At 37.1% G+C, this 20,771-nt stretch overlaps 2 protein-coding genes across 2 annotated transcripts; both read right to left on the minus strand.

Annotated features, from left to right (window-relative positions):
• Nucleotides 1-19: 19 nt before the first annotated feature.
• MED9 (mediator complex subunit 9) lies at nt 20-628 on the minus strand. Its single transcript, XM_066290546.1, has 3 exons — nt 429-628; nt 217-322; nt 20-160 (listed from the first exon to the last, which is right to left on the minus strand). Exons 1-3 carry the CDS (start codon nt 524-526, stop codon nt 20-22), a joined length of 345 nt encoding a protein of 114 aa, XP_066146643.1. The 5' UTR covers nt 527-628.
• Nucleotides 629-845: 217 nt separating this feature from the next.
• LOC136343665 (uncharacterized) lies at nt 846-20,732 on the minus strand. Its single transcript, XM_066290545.1, has 4 exons — nt 20,637-20,732; nt 9,639-9,869; nt 2,309-2,396; nt 846-1,429 (listed from the first exon to the last, which is right to left on the minus strand). Exons 1-4 carry the CDS (start codon nt 20,707-20,709, stop codon nt 1,273-1,275), a joined length of 549 nt encoding a protein of 182 aa, XP_066146642.1. The 5' UTR covers nt 20,710-20,732; the 3' UTR covers nt 846-1,272.
• Nucleotides 20,733-20,771: the final 39 nt, after the last annotated feature.

Genomic DNA, 20,771 nt, shown 5'->3' on the forward strand with positions numbered 1-20,771 from the left:
GTGTATTTAATAAACTCAACTAAGGCTTCTGGAAATCAAAAGGGTAGAGGTAGCGGTATTTCTGCAACAGTTCTTGCTTAAGACGCAATTGGGTCTTCAAGGCTTCTAAATGGTTCAGCTGCTGCTCTTTGCTAAATTCTATTCCAGGAAGTAGGTTAATCTGTGGAAAGTTTAAGAATTTATAGTTAATTTTGACAGTATGAACAATTATAATACCTCTGATCTGGCTTGGTCTAGGCGCTTTTGCAGCTCTAGAACTTTTTGGCTACAGTCTGCAGATTCCCTGGTCTTGGCTGTGTTATCGTGGTGGTCTTTTTCGACACTTTAGTGACAATAAAAATTTATAGTTTGAAGTTACGCAACGTTTGTAATAGAGATTTTTAGTTACTATTTTAGGCAACTTTTGAAAGACACTCACACGCTCTTACCTTCGAATAATCTCGTAGATTACGGGCAAAATTTCAATGTTCAAGTCTTCTACAGTGAGAGCACGTTTGGGCTCTAAAGTAGGGACGTCAGTTTCCATCTCAAGATTTCATATTACTTTATTTTTCTCGATTTGTTGAAGAAATCACGTCAGGATTGAGAGTTAAAATTTTATTCCATAGAAATCTTAACCTCAAAAGATGATATCAGTGACATCCACTGACAGTTCGACAATGACAATTTAAATTTGACATGTACCAATTGCTCTACATTATCCTAGAAGTGTAGTTGGAACAGAACTATAGTCCAAGCACAGATGTTACTTTTTGGAAATAGTAATTAGGAAGATTAAGGTGTACTAAGAGTTTAAAAACTGTGATTTCACCCTTCTGATAAAAAAAATAAGCAAGTAACCAGCATTTATGTTGAAAATATATTTATTAAGGAACTAAAGAAATAAAATAACGCAACAGGTATTTTTTTTCTACCTAAAAAGGTACACGTCTTGTCTGGTACACCACTACTATTAAGTGCGTTACGTAAAGACCTAAATTAATATCTATACTTTGAAATGAGGGTCCGACTAGCCTGTTATATTATAATGATGATCCATGGATATATTAGACATCGGACACAGATATGTATGTGGAAAGTATATAAATTAAACACTAGGTGGCCTAAAATCTCTGTGAAAATTATCTCAATTTACATCTGATATGTTCACAACAATTCACAACTCTTTTCATAGTAGGTACATCTGAAGGATAAATCGCTAATAATGATGATGATGACGTGGTCATTGATGTGGTAAAGGCTACATACACAAATGAACGATGAAATAAATATCTAAAGCAGTCTCTCGCATTCCTCGCTGATAACTGTGTCATCGCCTTCATCGGAATCGTCCGTGCAGATGTCATCTTCTTCAGACCAATGCTCGAACTCTTCTTTGTGGTGCTCTAGGGCCATTAGCGAGGGGAACAAAGAATCGCAGGCCGAACATCTAAAAAATTACACATTTAAGTAAGAAATGGGAGCCTTGAAGGATCGATGCAACTATTTCTAAACTCGGAAACTTCACACTCTCGACCATCGATAAAAGGTATCTCCGCAGTTGGAAACAAATGTCTTTTAAAATCACTTCTATTTCTCTTTTATTTTCTATACTTGAAATTTAACCATGAGGCTTAAGTCCTCTTTCAGTTAACTCAAAAATAGCAATGCAAATCCCCCCAGGCAGAACATAATACCAAATTTGACCGAGTTTGAGCATAAACTATTCAAAAGACGAACTTTTTGATTTCGTGGAAAGTTCCTAGGGCTTAAGTCTGCAATAGCATTAAAAGTTAATATTGAAAAGCTTTGCAGGCAAAGTTGGCAACTTCTTATAAGAACTTTATTTCTGCTTAGTTACCAGGAGTCGGTTACGTTGTTTTCAAAAAATGCCGATGTAAAGCATCGATCCTTGATTATTTGTTTAAAATAGTTATAATTTAGTGTCAAGAAGGTCGCTCTTAGGAGTTAATAAAATTTTCATGAATCTCTAAATAAGTCCTGAAAGTTAAATCGACGAGCCCTGACCCGTGAAAGCTTTTGACAACTACTGAATTCCTGTATATCATACATAATTTATTTAGGGGGGGTTGGTAACTGCTTCTTTTGTGAAAAGAAGTCTATTTCTAACAAGCGCGTTTAAAGCTTGTTTAAATAGTTCGGTACATAAACTCTCTATTTAATTGATTTGCTGGCCGAAGAAGTTTGTGACTGGCACCAACGTCCTGGCAAAACCCCGTGGCTAGGTAACATTGGAGATTACTCGCGAACTTCCAGACACATAAAGGATTAAATTGGAACAAGTTCCTGTTAGCCTATAGTAACTCACCCGAAATGTCTTTTCTTTTGCTTGTGAGAGGACAGCTGCTTGGGGCATGAAAACGTTCGGTCGCATACGTTGCATGTGAGAGCTTCTTCTGCAAAATGCCCACAAAGTTTTAATCGATATAGTGCCAATATTTCAGCAAAATATTCCCCAAATAACGCTCGGATTGCGCGATACAGCGTTAATTACAATGATTAAATATTTCGGACTCATTCGAAATGCTGTTTAATTTCGGCCCGTTATAACGCACGTTTATATTCAGCCGTTTTTATTGCATAACATAAAAATCAATTGTCGGGGTAAAGCGGGCGCAATTCCCCTCGGGCGTCAAATATAATTATGCTGAACGCTGAACAGATCCGAACCCCATTTTGACCGTAAAAAAAGAACTTGTTTCAAGAAATTATGATTCTAGCGTGCGAATTCGCTTTTAAGATGTCCAATAAGGGATATTCGTTATTTCGTTATCGCTTTTTTCGGGCAGACAGGAATTTGCTCGTTTTCGAGGACATATCATAAGCAGCGGCAACATTGTGTGTAAGTTGGCGATGATTGCTAGGCAACCACAGATACACGTACCTTAACTGCGTGATCTGTCCTGGGAACGACTTTGCCAATAGCAATTACAAATTTGTCTTTGGCGTCAAATGTGCATGTTTTTGTTTGTTGAGGCAAAAAACTGAGCAATAAATCACTCGCGATATCACCTCAAATGTAACCTCTTATCGCCACCAAGTCGATAAAGCCCATTAAAATGTCCCTTAATCCCTTTACCGCTAAATGGAATTCTGGTAGGATCAGAGGGATCGCTCTTTCGTTGATATAAAACGGGCTCTTTTTTGTCTCCCTGGCAAATGATCTTCAAAATTAAATAAAAATCAATTCCTCTGATTTCGGGGCTTCCGTACCTAGTTTTAATGGGAGTATCGGGAGCAGGGCACAATTTGGGTCACGTGTCAAAGATTATCAGAAAAGGGAAGGCCCAAGGCTGCGAGCTCCTGGAAATCCGCGTAAATAGAGGCGCTAAGGATCCCTTTAAATCTCCCTATAAATGAATTTAGGACAAAGGGTCATATGAAGGTGCATAAAACAGCTCCTAAAGCATAAAGGGTGTTATAAAGGGCTTTCTCCGCGGACACCGATTTGTTTTCGAATCATGATTTTATTGGCTCAAACTTCAGACAAAGCTAAAAGCTTTTTCAAATGAAATTACACGTATGGGACGGGCATTATATAAGGGTTTTGTTGCCTCGCCATTCTTCGGCCATCGCGTGCTGCGATAAATTTCCTCAATTCCCCAATCAAGTCCAAAACGAAATCTAACCTACAGATTCAGCAATTGAAACAATAGGTATAATAAATTTCGCCCGAGGCGTCTATAAATTATTGGGAAAACGTCTCAAATAATCGTTTCTTCGATTAAGATTTGAGGCCAATTAAGTTGTCTCTGATGATCAATATGAGCTGAAGTAAACCAGCACGAATAAACCTTCCGAAGCGATAAACTTTTAATGAATCGACTGTATGGTGTTAAACAAAATTCATTTTAGCAACAGCTATTTGTAGGCGTGATGCTGACAAGCTTCCAATATACAGTGTATAACTCGGTTTGGCGAAGTTTAACTACCAGCCAACCAACTTTCGGAACGGCATATTAACGAACAAATTAGATAACAACGTTCACACCATGTCCCAATTCCCTTTTGTCATCAAGATGAAATTAGTTTAAACTTGCCTATGATTAGGGTATTAATTGTTTGGGGACCAGCTCTTTGAAAACCAGTTTATCCCGAATTTTCATCCACCATCCTGTCAAGGAGAATGCTTCAAAAGAATTATAAGCGCAGTACAACAGAGATTCATTCCGGGGGCCACTGAGAGGTTTCCGCCCTTCGCCCTTATTTATAGGTGTTCCTGGAGGGGTCTCGAGACGAGACATAACGCGACATTTTGTTTCTAAGAGTCCCAAACTATTCCCATTAAATCCTCATTAAATAAACTTTTCCAATATATCCCAGAGACCATTCGGAACTGAATCACTTTATTAGCCTTTGCGATTTATCAAATTGCCAATATGGACGCATATTCTAGACGAAGTTGAATTTATGGAATGCAATGCAATACCTGGGCATAGTTGAGATTTTCTTGTTTGAGAAATTGAATTCGAAGGCTGGCTTAAAGCAGACCTTCACATAACCGACAGAAATGGCAAGAACTGATTATCACGGTTTTGGGAATTTCGCTAATTCCTGTTGCACCGGCAACGTCGTACTGCAGATTAGTGACTAAGCGTGTCTCGCAGTTGATTCAATTGTGCGTTGCGTATCGAGTCAGGCATGAGGCGTCGTTGTCATTGTGACCACAAAGTCGTAAGGTCAAAGTAATTTTTCAAAAAGTTTTCTTCAGTTTTCAATTCCTTTGTTTCCTTCAATGAAAAGTAAACAATCCCTTCAAAACGAATTCTTGCAAATTAGTTTGGTACTTATTAATTCGGTCCTCAAGGGACAGCCTCAGATCGAAAACAAATGACGGGCTCTAAAACACACACTGCAAAGCCTGTCTCTAATTTACTTTTAATCAAATTGAATATCATCCGTGAAAGAGCTTTTATTTAGTGAAGAGGATCAAAATAAACGGGATTCGTCTCACAATCAGCCTGAGATGGATCTGCTTGAAAGCGCTATAAATGTGAATAGCAAACAAACGTTATTAATGAATTGTAAGTGAGAAAATGATCTTTCAAGAGGAATTTATGTTGCGTATAAACGACAACCGGGAAATCTGTTTCATATTAGCGGCACCAGATCGCTTTAAACAAATTCCTCCAGGTTAACGAGGTGACGACGTAAACTAGTTGCTTCGTCAAAAACTGCCAATTTTCCCTTAAAACCCTTAGAAAATTAATTATGAAATAAAAAACTTCTCTCCTCCACTAACTCAGTAAATTGATTTTCACATCATTGATGCCCTTTAGCATTAATAAACGGGAGCATGATGAGATTGAGTTTAGAGTTGTTTTTTATCTAACACCTTATGTGAAGGTTCAATTTAATTCTGAGATCGACGCAAAAGCTAATTACTTTAATTTAATGTGCCCTCGGATATGTGTCGCAATCCCAGCAAGAGAATTCAGGGCACGTTTCCTTCAATTGTAATTCTAGCAATAAACCAATCACAGACTATTACGTACCCCCCGTGTCCCTTTAATAGTAGTCCCTTTAATTGCAGCATGTGCCACAATTGCAATCTATGGCAAATTGAGCTTAATGTGTACTCGCACGAGAAACGCATGCAAATTGATTTCGAAATGGAAACTGCTTTTGGATGTTATTTGCTGAAGGAACTATGACAATTATTCGACTTTCAATCAATTATCTTCGTCTAGTCAAAGAGTTTCATTCCAAACCGAAAATTAAATCTTTTATTGAGACTCCATCTAATCTTTTTACTTTCTTTGTTTCTGAATTCGAACTTTTTTTCATGTTTCAGTTGCAATCTGTATCCTTCTAGAGGGTGACAGGTACTGTTGAAATAAAACAACTTCTATGTTTTTCTAACTACATCGATCATTTTAGTTAATATGTGTTTTAAATTAATGTTTTTTATCACTCTAAAAGTCATAAATTAACAATAAAACACCTTGTATAGAATATCTTTGCCTTTTCTTGATAATTTGGTGACTTCAATTGAGTGAAACAATGAATACTGAAAATGGGTGTATATTGGTTGTGAAAGATTTTATAGGGATTTTCGAGTATTTATTGATGCTTTTGATAGATTTTTGGGTTACCTGTGAATTTCAAGGAACTAATGCTGGGAGTTTTAATAAATTGTTGGATTAGTACTAGAGATTGATGGATGCACTCGGAATGTGGAAAATTTTAGGATTTTAATACATGTTTTGACTCTTTTAGACAACACCGTTTATTTTTGCTGAGAACGTTTGTCAAATCAATGTTTTTGGCACTCTCTAGAAGATCACAGTTTAACAACCTGTAGGTTTATATTTTCGTTTTCTTGAGAATATGGTGAGTTAACTTTTGTTGCCCAATGAGGACTGAAAACAAGTGTCGTGAGAGATTTTGTAGATATTTTCGGATATTTATTGAATAATTTAAGAGATTTTTGGGCTGTATGGTATTTTTAAAGCGCTTTTGGTAGAAGTCTCAAGAAATCGTTGGAACATTAATAGAGATTAACAGACACTCCCGGAATTTGAGAAATCCTAAGATTTTTATTTTTTTTTATATTTTTTGACAACATCGTTTGTCTACGCTACACAACTCATGTTTAATCTATGTTTTTATTAGTATCTAGAAGGTCATAGTTCAACGTGCCGTGTAGAGCATTTTTGCGCTATTTTTAAATTCAGTGATTCTGAAAAGTTACAGGTAAGCAATGAAGACTAAAAAAATGTGCATATATTCTACTAATTGGTGGAATTACCTGATTGAATGCAATATTATGAATGACTTACTTTTTTTTACCAATATGGGCAAAAATAAAATTAATCAGTTGAGATTCAAATGTATTGACTAATACGAATCCACACAGGGGTTGTTTTAATGCACCAAACTAGTTTACCTGAATCATCGTTATATTCATTATTTCGAGGTAAAGTAACAACACACTTCGTTCCGCTATTTTGCGAATATATGGTTACTAATTAGAGCCCACACCGAGCTCAATATTTCATATGGCCAGATGGTTGCTATCGAGACGCGATATGGCCATTGTACAAGTAATATATGGGGTGCTAAGCTGCGATTTGTGTTTGCTATACATCAGAGGTGCGAATTCAACTAAAAAACGGACATTGCTCAAAGAGGCTCTCTCTCTTTCCCTCTCTCTCTTTGCAACATGGCTCGCCATCAGCGTAAAGCTTTCTGAGAAAAATTCCTTTTTTTATTCGGGATGATCGTCTTTCGGGCCCAAATGAAAAATTATGAAAGTTGGGTTCACGTTCGCTATAAGACATACTCCCAAAGAAGCACTTTGCGTTCGTCTATTGAGCTGCTAATTAGGGCTTGCTATCGGGATTTTACATAAAACTTTATAGGAACGCAGAGTGCAAATTATAGGTGCGAAAAAGAAGGTAGACATATTCCAGACGATCCCGGCCATAATTGTGAGGCTGCAGTGATCTTATAGAAACTGTGTCTCCTTTTTGAAAATATATTCCTCCCTTACTTATTATAATTCCCCATTTACATAAACCAAACATAAAGCAAACGAGCCTAAATTTAAACTTTCTCTTGTACCCCGTTAAAAATACTGATAAAAGAGATACGTCTCTGAAAGGGGCTTGTTGGACAAGCACTTCATTACGTCAGGCAAGCTTCCGTTTAGTAACAAACGCATGGTCTGTTGGATAACTCATATTGTGCTCGTGTAGGAATATACCAGCTTTGACAGTTTACCTATACCAAGCGGAGGCAATCTGGGTCGATGCTGATATGGAAATATTTAATTCAATTTAAAATATATTGCCAAAATAGTTTCGCCGTTGCACGAGCTTTTTACCGAAATTAAATTCAACTCAAGGGGCTTAATTGATATTGATTCGGTTAAGGGGGCGCCTTGCTTAATTGGAAAATCTAACGAAAGTAAAATTAAAAGGCTTTAGATAGATGAAAGCGGACCTCATTGAATTGTTAAGGAACCAAGTTCCTTTAAGGGCGTATGATTTACTGCCTTAATGTAATGCGATTCACCATGGAAATTATTCCGACTTTTAAGTTCTACACAGAGAGCATCCGGAATAAGTCCGCTTTGAAATACAACTAATTATTGTCATACCGAGGAAGTTTTGAACTTTAGAAACTGTAAATAACACCGAGCTCGTTTTGTTATTTGGCCCCAAGTTCCCCTCGTTTAATAACGAGTGCGGCAAGTTCTGAAAATTATTGTTTTACTTTCAGAGAGTTCTCTCTGTTCGAACCCCACCCAGACCTCCACGCCCCTGTTTTCCTTAACCTTATCCCCCCAATTGATGTTCGATCGGTTTAGCATAAAAGGATTGCACTGATTAAACTGTCCGTAAAGTGATTAAATGCTAAACGCTTTGGAGACGTATCGTTATTATTATTGCATCGATTAAAATGCCACGTGGATGCCGATCGTTAGAGTTTCGGTTAATTTTGAATAAATCAAAGACATCTCCTTTCTGTTTAGCGAATAATTGGAATTGAGTCGGGACTAGAGCGATGTCTAGCATATCCTCAGGCGCTTTATTCAGTAAATTAAGTTAGGTATCTGAATTGATTGCTCATTGCTCTGGCAGTTTCTCCAATGCTTCGACTTAATGTAAACCAAACTAAATAATGGGATCAGAGAGAAAAATAGAACGGGCTATGTTTAAATGTAAAGAATCTCTCATAGCCGATGATAAATTCTGTTAATTTCACTGCAGGAAAGGGAAAAAATGTTGCTCGGTGAAATTCGAGCCAGTTCCAATATGCGTGCATATTACCAATCCGATAAATTGCAAAGCAGCATATAATAGAGTGGAATCCCATTCAAATGGTCTTTGCACTATATTGGAAAAGTTTGTTTAAACGAGCTTTGAATGGGAATAGTTCAGTGGCTTTTAGAAGGAGAATATCGCATTTTGTGGAGAAGATACATCTTTATAAATTATAATGAGTAAGGGCTGAAAATCTGACCGCTATAGTCGGAATATCCTCTTATATCTCTGTTACAAGCGCTGGGTTGGTATTTTTGTTTTTCTTGTTTTTATCCGGATCCCCTGGAGAATACTTAGGACATGACGTGGTTTTGTGGCTGGCCTCATACAGGAATGGATATTGCTTATAACATTTCATCACATTTAAGGATTTCTACATCTTCGCAAAAAAAAAAACAAAAACGAAATGTAGATCATTTTACAGTATAATAATTATTATAAAACTGGAAATAGTAGAGCACGAAGTGATTCCTGATTCTAGACTAAATGGTGAATGAAAATGTTTGGTGCCAAATCACCACTAATACATGATGTCGACGGTTACAAACTAAACTTTGATGTAAACTACCATTTCGCATTACTTTGGTTTCACTTTTTTTTAATTAAATTCAAAATTAATTATTCAAAACGCGGTTTGGGTTTTAAATGAGATTCCGTGTCAAATAACATAACATAAAAGTGCGACTCTGGACTAAATGGTGAATTAAGAATATTGAGCCCAACTTACAGGTGCATAATGTAAATGCCAACATATTCAGCTTTGATATAATTCTTTATTTTATCAACTTCAAAATTAATACCCAAAGTGTGATTTGCGCTTTAAATGAAATTTCCTCCCAACTTACAGGTCTAGTGGTTTAATCTTACCGTAATCAGAATCATCAGAAAATCCCGCATCATCATAATCCACGTCAGTGAAGGTTGATTCATTATCAGAGTCAATCAAGGTAGGATTTGTGTTACGATTGGAGTTTCCATTGTCGGCTGCCATTCCGTTTTCATTATCCAGAACATCCTCGTTTTGCCTGGATGGATTTTCCACCCTGTTGTCATCTTTGCCAGACAACTTGTCGTAACCTTTATGCGCCGGGCGGTTTTCTGAAAGAAAAATCCCCAATCGAATTATTTGCTTAAATACAAGAAAAGTTAACGAAGACCTGAGCCTGACAACTCTTCAATGTATTATCTGGGAACTCACTTCGGAAAAGTTATCAGCTTTCAGGCAACTTTATAAACCGTTATTAGTTCCCACGATAACAGTTTCCTTTCAATTTCACAATTTCAATTTAGTGTGCCGCAGTGGTTCAAGGAAAATTACGTTTTTAATATAATTACGGCAGTAAAGCACTTTAAACTTTCTCACACATTATTAAAATAATAGTTATAATGTCAAGTGAATCTTCATGTAAAACTGTCTCGAATAGCTGAAATGTTACGAGATTAATTAAGTAAAGGGACTAATCATCTAAATTCTAAATATGTAACAACACTGAACCCAGATTTATTATAAAGGCGTCACTGAAATTCTATTATTCAACAGATTCCAGAAGGCACCTGCCGTTGAAGCCATTATTCGCATGAGTTACGCTCCCATTGATAATAATCCTTTATTTTATTGTTTTAACAGTGGAGCGATCTTTTCACAATGGTAGCGGAAATCTTTGAGCTTCACAACTTTCGTGCAAGTTATTAATTAGTCAGCTTAGCAGAAACTACACAGAGAAACAGATATCCACAGCTAATTTGTGAATTGATGTTGAATCTGGGTCTAATGGTTCGGCAAATTTCGATCTCAAAGGAATCAAAGGCATTGTTCCATGTGGGTGTGTTTTAATACGCCGAAAACTTCTCCAGCGGCATTTTCGTGGCATTCCCTGCAAACAAGAGCTTTGGGAGGATTGGAAGGCTGTGTCTAAATCGATATTAAATTGCATAAGGGTTTTATTGAAATATCTTGTAAAGGGTTGGTGAGCAAGAGATGCCCATTTCGAAACGTTTTTTCAGTAATTACTTTATGAAGGAGGAAGGAAAAGAGGTAACAGAAGATTATTTCAATACTTTTGAAAAGGGTTCTTTAAGAGGTCAGATCTACTCAAGGATTTGTACCATTAGCACCTGCTAAGATGCCTAGCTATATATCTTTAATTTATACTCTACCTGAAACTAAACTCAAGATATGCGCCAAATCTAGATTTAAATTTTGTCATTTTCTCGACGATTTGGTGAATGAAACTGCGTTGGTTCCCTCATTTCTCTTATTCGATGTTTCTTTATTTATCATAAAACTAATACATATGTAAAATACGCCCGAGTCTTGTTATAATAATTCGCTGGAATACGTAATTTGTGCAAAACTGCAATTCCTCCGAGCTCCCTTCGATGTAAATAAACGAAACACTACTTTCGATATCGGTCTTATTTAAAACGCAATTTTCGACGATAAAGTTCAGGAAATTACTCCCGACATTTTGCAAATAAATAATTTCCTTGCGAGGGAAATTGAATTGTGATAAGGGATGTTTTAGTTCCGTGCTTATTCAAGTTTATGTAGTCGGAGTGATGATGCTTGTTAACATGTGCGTCTCGTGCGAAGCTCCGTTATGAATATTAAATATCGACTCAAGCGAGATTGATAAAGGTTTGATTGTTCACGCTGGATCGAAACTTTGGAAATATGGAAATAATGGCAAATTTTCCGATTTAGAAAAGTTCAAGGGTTTTGACTGAGCGATTTTGAAGGTGGCATAAGACCACTATAATAAGGAAATCTGATAATCGATGAAGAGGAAAGTTCGCTCTAGGGATAAAAGTCAACCAGAATACGATTAGAGGATGGGCTGGTGAATAAAGGGCACAGAAACCTTTAAATTTTTTATATTTTCAAGTCGCTTGGGATTGAGCTAAATATTTTGCATAGCTCATTCAAACAGGCACGGTGTTCTCAGTGCCCCGTGTACAGTAATACGGTTTCACTAAGCCAAAAGCATGCAAACATTAATACAACGCGCAAACAGCAATATACTAAACTTTGATATAAACTTGCATATCAAAGATTTTATTTTAATTTTTCTTATTAACGTTAAAATTAATTTCTCAAAGTGTGATCTGGGCTTTGAATGCAATTTTCTCTCAAATTGCAGCGCTAATAAAATTAATCCCCAAGTAGTAGAGCATAAAAGTGTGATTCAGGACCTGCTGTTTAATGAAGGTGCATGTCGTCAAGACGCAGGTATACGGTAAGAAATAGAGGAAAATTCGTTCCAAGGGCAAAAATCGACAAGAATAGGATAAGAGGACGGACTGACGAATAAAGGGCACAGTAACCTCGATTTTTTTATATTTCCAGGTCGCTTAGAATCGAGTTAGTTTTTGCATGACTGATTCGAACACACACAATGTTTCCAGTGCTCCGTGTAAGGCCATACGGTTTCACTAAGCCAGAAGCATGCAACCATTAATACACGGCGAAAACGGCAACATACTAAACTTTGATTTAAACTTCCATACGAAATTATCGAAAATCTACTTTTTCGTTAACTTTAAAGTTAATTACTCAAAATATGATTTGGGCTCTAAATGAAATTTTTTCTCAAGTTGCGACGCTAGTAGAAATTAATCTCCAAGCAATAGAACATAAAAGTGTAACTCCAGACTAAATGGTGAATGAAGAATCATAGTGTCAATGTGCAGATAACAAAGAGAGAAAATTAGTTCCAAGTGCAAAAATCGACGAAAATGAAATAAGAAAATGGGGTGGCAAATAAAGGGCACAGTAATTTCGATTTTTTAAATATTTCCAGGTCGCTTAAAATCGAGCTCCAAATTTTGCATGGCTGGTTCAAACACGTACAAAGTTCCCAATGCTCCGTATAGGGCAACACCGTTTCACTAAGCTCCAAATCAAATTTTCCATCAATCAGCTTTCGACGGAAACAATGAATATAAATTACCGGAAATTTTGCTTTATGGATTATGGGATTAATATAAGCTGTCCATAAATTTTCCATTAAAAACTCGACGCCTACTACGAATAACAATTATTAAAAATGAGGACGTCATTACGGTCCCATTTCACTAAGGTCCATGTTTCATGTCGATGTCGGTGGGATATTCCGTTTATTAGACATTAGAGCGTAAAAGGAATGCATTTATTATGCAGCATGGGATATATATATAAATTAAAAAATAATATTTTTCCTGGCGAGGCTTGGAAACCAGTCAGTAATTATCCAATTTACCTCGGCAAACAGTTCTGCGAATTTAAACTAAACAAATTTAACAGGAGGCACGTATGCTTGTTAAATGAAACCAGCGAAATAATAATTGTAAAGATAATATGTACTTAATCAACTCTCCTTTATTAAAATCCCGCTTTCGAGACTACGCGCCTGACAGAAGAACAAACAACTTGGGCAAACTCATTTCACCCATGTAGAATGTTGCTGTTCTTGCCGGGTAAACAGTTTCCATATTTGCTTTTAATGCTAAAAACTGCTTTTAGCATTGTTTGAAATTAGTTTTTCCGACTTTTAAGGCAAAATTAATCGGAGTTACAAAGGAATTTTAAACGGTTTTGTGCCAACGCAGGTTGGTGGCTATTCTATACGTAGCTTTTTTCGGACGAATTGAATTTTCAATGAGTAATTCATGCAATTTTGCATCATAGGGACGTAACGTATGAAATGCATTACATGAGCGGGGCGTCTGCGAGTGACATTCAAGGCTTCCACAAATTATTTCCCTCGAGAGCAATCCCCTTAGATGTAAAGCATTTTTCGGCCCTATGCCCTGAATATTTTATTTGAACTAGGCAGCGGCAATTATTCCTAGCTGGAAGGAGGAATTTCCTGATGCAATGAATTTTATTTGTTGAGGAATTATGTGACCTCATGTGGAAGCGTGCAATTTGCAGAGCAAATGGAAATAAAATGTTATAGTGCCAGGTAATAAATTGCTTGGAAGCCATTGCTAGATTACATATTTTTCTCCAAACTGCGCCAATATTGAGCTTATTAAACTCAGCCATGAAGGTCATAATTCCTGGTATTATAAGGGTCTTTTCTTGCGACCTTTCAAACAATATAGCGGTTTCATAGTTTCACTCTCGGGTTAACTGCTTTAGCACGCAGTAATTTAATACGTACAGCCCAACAACGTGACATCGGATATCTAGAGATTCCAAATTGTGCCCTTGCTGAAATGCGGGTATCAAAGTCATTTGAATTCATGCTCTCAGAGGTGCGACTCTATTATCTCTCTCATCAGAAAGGCCTCTGACACAAAGCACATTCTTTGGGACACAACAATGAATATTGTTTCCCTGTGAAAACGATTCCTTAATTTAAAGAGATTCATTTGCCTTCATTGGGAGAAAAATTCTAGCATTACAGAACAAGATAAGCATCGATCGCATCCCACGACATTGCCTATCGGTTATTTCACATTTCTAATTAAGTCCTCGAATTTTCAATCGGGTTAAACTCCTGAACCGAACAGGCGAAATTCGCCTTTAAAGATGTTCTCGGCACATTTTAATGCCCTAGAAAGGGCCCATTAAGGAAAACTTGGGAATAATTGCCAGACCTGAACAAAATCCTTTTCAAGGCTATTATAATTTTGTGAATGCAGAGGCGTAACAAAACCTCACGTGAAATCTCGTTCACCATACTGTCAAGAAACTTTAGAAATTCCATTAAACTCGTCTTAAAATTGTTAATAAATCTAAGAGAAATTGTCAACATACAATTGTTACTTCAATTGCCAAGGCCACAAAAAACCTCTTTGACCGATGGACATGGTAGTTTCAAATCATTTCGCCACCTGAACTGGAAGGGCTGGGACCATCCGGCCAAAACTCCTCGGTATCAAGTCATCTCGGATCTTAATTTGATTAAGCCAAAAGTCCGCCCTGGAACACCGAGCCAAATTTTCCGGACAGGCAAATTCCGATGTGACGAACTTAACCCGGGAATTACAGCGAGATAATCGAGAATCCAATTAGGTTTAATGTTTCCTGGGGAACCTTCAACTTTAATAAATGCAGTTCTTCTCTAATTAGATTGTGAGCCATTAAATTCGCATTGAGCGATAGATTTAAAAGGCACTTGAGCAAAAAAAGTTCATCTTAGACGAGTTCCCCTAGGAGAATGCAGAACGCTTTTACGAGGGTAAGGAAAGCCAGCTTGTGGGGTGTGGAGCGTTTTTTACCTCGAAGGGGGATACATTTAATTTTTACAAACGAGGGTTATCAAACTCGAAGCGGTTTGGGCGGGTCTGTCTGTTTATGCTTTGTTGTTTGTTCATTTGCGAAGGAGTTCCTGGTCACGTACCTAAGTGCGAGTAAATACACAAGACACCAGTAGTCAACTCTGAGATTTACTTAAATATTAGCATTTCTTGCCTGCAGAGGCGTTAAAGCTACCAAAGAAAGCGATGCGTGATTAATAAGTCATGGAAATAAAATTAAAATGTCTTAAAAAGCTTTGAAGACTTGCGCTTATTTCATATTTAAAGCAGCCTAGGGCGGACATGAATTTAAAGAACATGCAAATATCAAGACAAAAATAGAGCATTAGCATCTTCTAGAATTATTATAGCAGGTATATCTGAGGCGCTCCATTTCCCTCAAAAACTCGCGTTTTCCACTTTTAAGAAAAATGAGTTAGATGCAGCAATTTATTGGAAATGTAAATGGACCTACCCTCCAGTATGAAATTAGCTCACAAACGGGGCACATGTTTTAGAAATGTAATTGTAAATATTAATGCTCGTTCCTAAACTCAGCTTATCCTTTATGGCTGTTGCGCCAAAACTGGGAATATCCAACCAGCGGCAGTGCAGGATTTCGCCAATCCTGCATGACCAGTTCCCGCAATGCCATTTGTTAGTTGAAAATAATAAAAGAAAATTGGTGAAGCAATAAAAGTAAAATTTATCTGGACGTGAAGAGAAGAATTTTAACTTTAACCATCTGATTTAAAGTCACCGAGGGAACAATAAGATTTCCCACATTGTGTTACTACTTTTGGAATATTTTGAAAGAAATCATTAACTGTTTTGATTATTTATAAACTTATTAGTACTTTCACTGCAAAATTGAACAGATCGATTCAGACTAAGCCCCCCCAAATCTATGCTTGGCGACAGTTCTGGGGAGAATCAAGAATGAAAGGGGAGGTTTATAGTGAGTAACCGTCTCGTCTGGCACGAATCCCACATAATCCGACTGGCAGTTCACCAGGTCGGATACCTATGAAAGTATTCCTCTTCTAAAAAAAGAGCAAAAGTTTAGTTCAGGTTGGTTCAGGTGGGAAACATGATTCCTTCCATATTTAGAACAACATTTGCAGTGACGGTGAAAGCCATTTCCGTACTCCCACCCATCGATTTGCTGATCAGGGGAAACAATTTTTGGAAAAACGACAGCAAAAAAGGTCAAGATTAGAAAAGAAGGAATGGAAGAATAGCAGCTGAGATGGGAGTGGTATCAGGAAGCTACGAAAATCTTCATAAAGGACATAAGACCTTGGACACGCAAGAAATGGGGAGAAGCGAATTGTTTTCTAACTCATGCCATGATGGGCCACGGGGTGTTTGGTTCATATTTGTACAGAATAGGAAAGAGGACCTTGGCTGCTGATACTGTGAGGAGGAAGATGACTCTGCTTATGCCATCTTTTATTGTGAGGAATTCAGATCCGATAGAGCTACGGCACCGAGATTTTGCGATGGGAAGGTCACGGAGACAAGTGTATCACATGTAATAGTGGCATCTGAAAAGGGATGGAATATGGTTAGTAAGACGGCGGAAGATATACACCGTAGGAAGACAAACTTCGAGAGTGTTAGGGAATCGGGAGGAACTGAACCTGTTGATGAATACAAGATTGCAATTCTCGCAAAATAAGTTTGGACAAGTGAAAGGGGAGTTTCAAAAAAAATTTACACCAACAGGCGAAAAGAGTTATATAAGAAATATGTCAGACTGACGTGGGATAAGAGTTTATGAACAAATATTTCAAACCGATGGAGGGAATGAGTTTTTAAACAAATAATTTAAATCCATTGAAGAGAGGAGTTCTGCTGCAAAGTTTTAGACCGATAAGGGATATGAGTTTTGCAACACAATTTTCTGGTCGATAAGATGAATTTTAGAACAAATGTTTTAAGCCGATCGAGGATGGGAATTTTGAAACGATATTTTAAAGCGATGGAGGATGGGAGTCTTGTAATATAGTGTTTGACCGACGGAGAGGCGGGTTATAGATCAAATACTTAAGACTGTCGTAAGATAAGGGTTTTAGAACAAATATTTGGAAATGATGGAGGAGGGCACTTTCTGTGCCGTAACCGAGGACGGAAAAGGGCTTGCAGTCTGCAAAACAGCAAGTTTAGACAATTGTAGCCTGAGTGTTTAGTAATGATGGCGAGATTCATAAGCGCTGGAAGAGGCACAAATAAGCGATATGGAAAACAAAATTATGAGTCGTTGAATCCTAAAAAACCCGGGCATCATACCAGCAGACCGGGTACCTATGAAGGTTTCCCTCTTATATAAAAAAAAAAAACAAACGATTTATTCCGGTTAGAACTCACGTGATCGATTGTGTTCACGCGAGACTCAGCCTATTCAGACAAAAAAAAAGTTTTGATGTCGTAAAGGCATTTGAAAATGAAATGAGGGACGTAATAAATCATTATAGTATTATTGCCAACAATGAGGAGTAATAACTTTCCTAATTTTCCAAAAACTAGATCACAAAGAGAACACAGTTCTGAAATGAAATATTTCGAAATGTAACGGACAGTTTTGAAAAGAAAATTTTTGAACCGAAAAAACTGAAAAATTTGAATTAATCCCGCTTTTGCAATGAAAAAAATCCCATTCCAAACGACGTAAAAACCGCAATTCCAGGTCTATATAACTAATAGGCCCCGAGCCTCGGAAACCATTCCACATAATAGCTTTTAAAATGATACGTGCGGCCGCTTTCCATTCGATTTATGTCCGGTTTGGACGGTGACTGTTCAGCAGAGCTGTCCAGTTTTTGTAGGTCTCGCCTTGATAATTCGGCCAAAGCCTTTGCGTTGTTGGTAAATTCGAAAGAACGTCCCAGCTCACTAAAACTATTTGGCTAATGCTCTTAATTCCTCCAACGGGTTTCTCAACCTGCCGGATTAGGCTGGATTTATGTCGTCAACATAGCGTAAACTCGATTTATTAAATTATCTCTCTTCGCGACAAAGCAAAAATTATGAGGTAGAGCCTTTTATAAATTAACGTTCCTTAAGATTGAAGCGAAAAACAAGTAACTAATAACAAGAACTAAGTTTAATATTGCTTAAATACTGCCCGCTTAGATTCACAAGGTTCCATATAGAGAGTGTCCTTGGAATAGTGTCCACTCTGAATATTTTCTGTTGTTTGTTAAAAAAAAGCTAAAACACATCAAATTTGATAGGGAAGGGTACGTCACTTGGTGAAAAAGTTGTTTCCGAAATATCATCCCTCTACCCCTGAAAATCACCCCTTTGAAACTTTTAAATTGAAAGGGGGGTTGTATTACACATCGTTTGAAGAGTAATTTTATTCTTTACATGGTCAAGCTTTTATGTTGTGTTTTTGTACGTAAGTCTTCCAGAAATAAAACAGACATAACCGTCATTACTGAAATTACGTCAATTTTCATTTGTTCTGAAAGATCCATACTCAACAATCTCAAAAATTAAATTTTTGTGCAGGAATTTTGTGTGATCACATTGTTGAACCATTTTTCAGTTCTGGAAACTTAAAAAGAAAACTATCTACAAGTTCTACAAGACGTCGTAACTCCTAGAATAACGGAAACACTTGAAAAACATCTTCATCTCTTAAAATAAAAATTAGTTTTTCAACAGGATGGAGCATCTCCACACTACACCGTTACCATTCGACAATTTCTAGATGAAGAATTCCCTAGAAGATTAATTGAAAGACGAAGTCCAGTTGAGTGACCTGCGAGATTCCCTGACTTTACTCCCCTGGATGTTTTCTTATACGGGCATTTGAAGACCAAAATTTATAACATACAATCTGATTCCCTCGAGGAGTTACGTGCCCGAATCGTCGAAAAGTACAGGTCAATAACACCAGAAATGTTAGATAATGCGCGACGACATTGCTTTCGAATGGCGGGCACTTTCAACATTTCTTATAGTAAAGTAAATAAAATTTCAGGAAAAATGATTAAAATCGAGTTATTTGGTTTTTGTTTAATTTCTAGAAAACCCACGCACAAAAATTAAAAATAAAAACTTTATCGTGTAGAAAATAAAATTACCTTTCACACGAAGCATCACACAACCCCTCTTTCAATTTTAAAGTTTTAAAAGGGTGGTTTCTAGGAGTCACCCTTAGAGGGATGACATTTTGAAAACACACTTTTCACCAAATAATGTTCCCCTCCTTGTCAAAGTTGACCTGTTTAAATTTTTTTTAACATACCACAGAAAAAATATTCAGGTTAGACACGTTTCTCTGGGACACCCTACGTGTCCGTTTGTTCCATGAAAACGAGCTTTACAATATATAGTGTTTGTTCTAGTTGCTTGATAGTGGATAAACTTGATCGATCTTCCTGAAGCCTCAATCTATATTCCTTATTACCGTCCCATCAAACCTACTTTATATGCAATTGCAAGAAGTGTTTATGCCGAGCTGAACGAACTCTTAGCTGATGCTGTTTATCACAAATGGAATTATTAAAACTATATAGACTATGAGGTATTTTCTTGACAATATGGTGAAGGATATTGCAATGAAATAATAACCATAGCTAAGTTTCAATATTTTAGATCTTCGTGGTACATTTTCACTTAATTAAATATTAAAAGAGTATATGCAGGTTTCAAAACTTCAGTTCGTGATGTGACCATCGCATACAGACAATAATGTACGAACAAATCAGAAACCCGATCAGTCTCTACTGATCTTGATTTGTTTTCTCTCGTTAAAAACGCCTTATATGCAATTGCAAGTCATGTTATTTACGCCAAGCTGAGTAAATTCTTCAAATTTTAATTAGAAGGTAGTAATTATTTTTGTTTATCACCATTTCCTTATAGGAAGTGTTTTTGAATAAAACGGCGAAGCATATTTGTGGTGAATAATCCAAGTTACTAATGAAATGGTGAAAGCGACAGTTTTGTTACTTTGAAACTTTGTGCTAGCCTGTTTACCCGCACCATGAAATGGACACTCCTAAGAAATAGGAGGCGTTTTATTCCAGTTTAGTGGCTAAGGCGTAAGAAACGTCTGTCAAGCATCACGTAAAACTCATTCTTAATCTTCTAACTACAGTGTTCGAAGGTACATCAAAGCCTCACTTCATATTCTGGCCAGCTTCTGACAAAGAGTAAACAGATCAGGGACTCAATCAGTCTTCCACAGGTTTCAATCTGTCTTATGCTGGGCTTTTCATCCTTCTTAAAGGTTCTTTATATGCAATTGGGAGAAGTGTTTACGTCGAGCTGAGTGAAATTATATTTGCTCTATATAAAAGCATGATTAAACGATATATGCAGGAAGTGAGTCGACAAGACTCTAATGGAATAATTAATATGACCACAGTGATGCAGATATAACAATGCTAAAACTGGAAGTTCACTGCACATGGTTGAAATTTGTTTCAAAAACTTTTGTAATTACGCAAGTTGGAACGTCCTAATCCCGTGGGTTTCCAAAAGAATTAAAATTTCATTAGTAGCGGATTTAGTGGTGCATTTGGCTTTAATAACTATTATGAAGCAAAAGATACTTTGTGGAAAAATCTTGAATAATCATTCAAATGAATTCCAAAAACTCAGTCGTTTTAAGGGTTGACTCACCGTTACTGTTTCCGTTTAAAAGAGATGCGGCAGACGTGAGGCCGACGCGCGTTCTCCGCAATATCCACAACATGACACTCGTTCAGGACGTCGAGACGCACTGGCAAAGGGTAGGAAGGCGTTCCGACGCCGCAC

This window comes from Euwallacea fornicatus, chromosome 15, assembly GCF_040115645.1.
Source record: "Euwallacea fornicatus isolate EFF26 chromosome 15, ASM4011564v1, whole genome shotgun sequence".
NCBI lineage: Eukaryota > Metazoa > Arthropoda > Insecta > Coleoptera > Curculionidae > Euwallacea > Euwallacea fornicatus.

What these genes read in the sequence shown, in the direction of transcription:
- MED9 (XM_066290546.1), bottom strand. Translation starts at nt 526, where the DNA reads ATGGAAACTGACGTCCCTACTTTAGAGCCCAAACGTGCTCTCACTGTA. An exon ending in ATCTACGAGATTATTCGAAG is followed by an intron (nt 323 to 428) that starts GTAAGAGCGTGT and finishes TTGTCACTAAAG; the next exon opens with TGTCGAAAAAGACCACCACG. An exon ending in TAGACCAAGCCAGATCAGAG is followed by an intron (nt 161 to 216) that starts GTATTATAATTG and finishes AACTTTCCACAG; the next exon opens with ATTAACCTACTTCCTGGAAT.
- LOC136343665 (XM_066290545.1), bottom strand. Translation starts at nt 20,709, where the DNA reads ATGTTGTGGATATTGCGGAGAACGCGCGTCGGCCTCACGTCTGCCGCA. An exon ending in TTCTGATGATTCTGATTACG is followed by an intron (nt 2,397 to 9,638) that starts GTAAGATTAAAC and finishes GGCATTTTGCAG; the next exon opens with AAGAAGCTCTCACATGCAAC. An exon ending in CAAAAGAAAAGACATTTCGG is followed by an intron (nt 1,430 to 2,308) that starts GTGAGTTACTAT and finishes GTAATTTTTTAG; the next exon opens with ATGTTCGGCCTGCGATTCTT.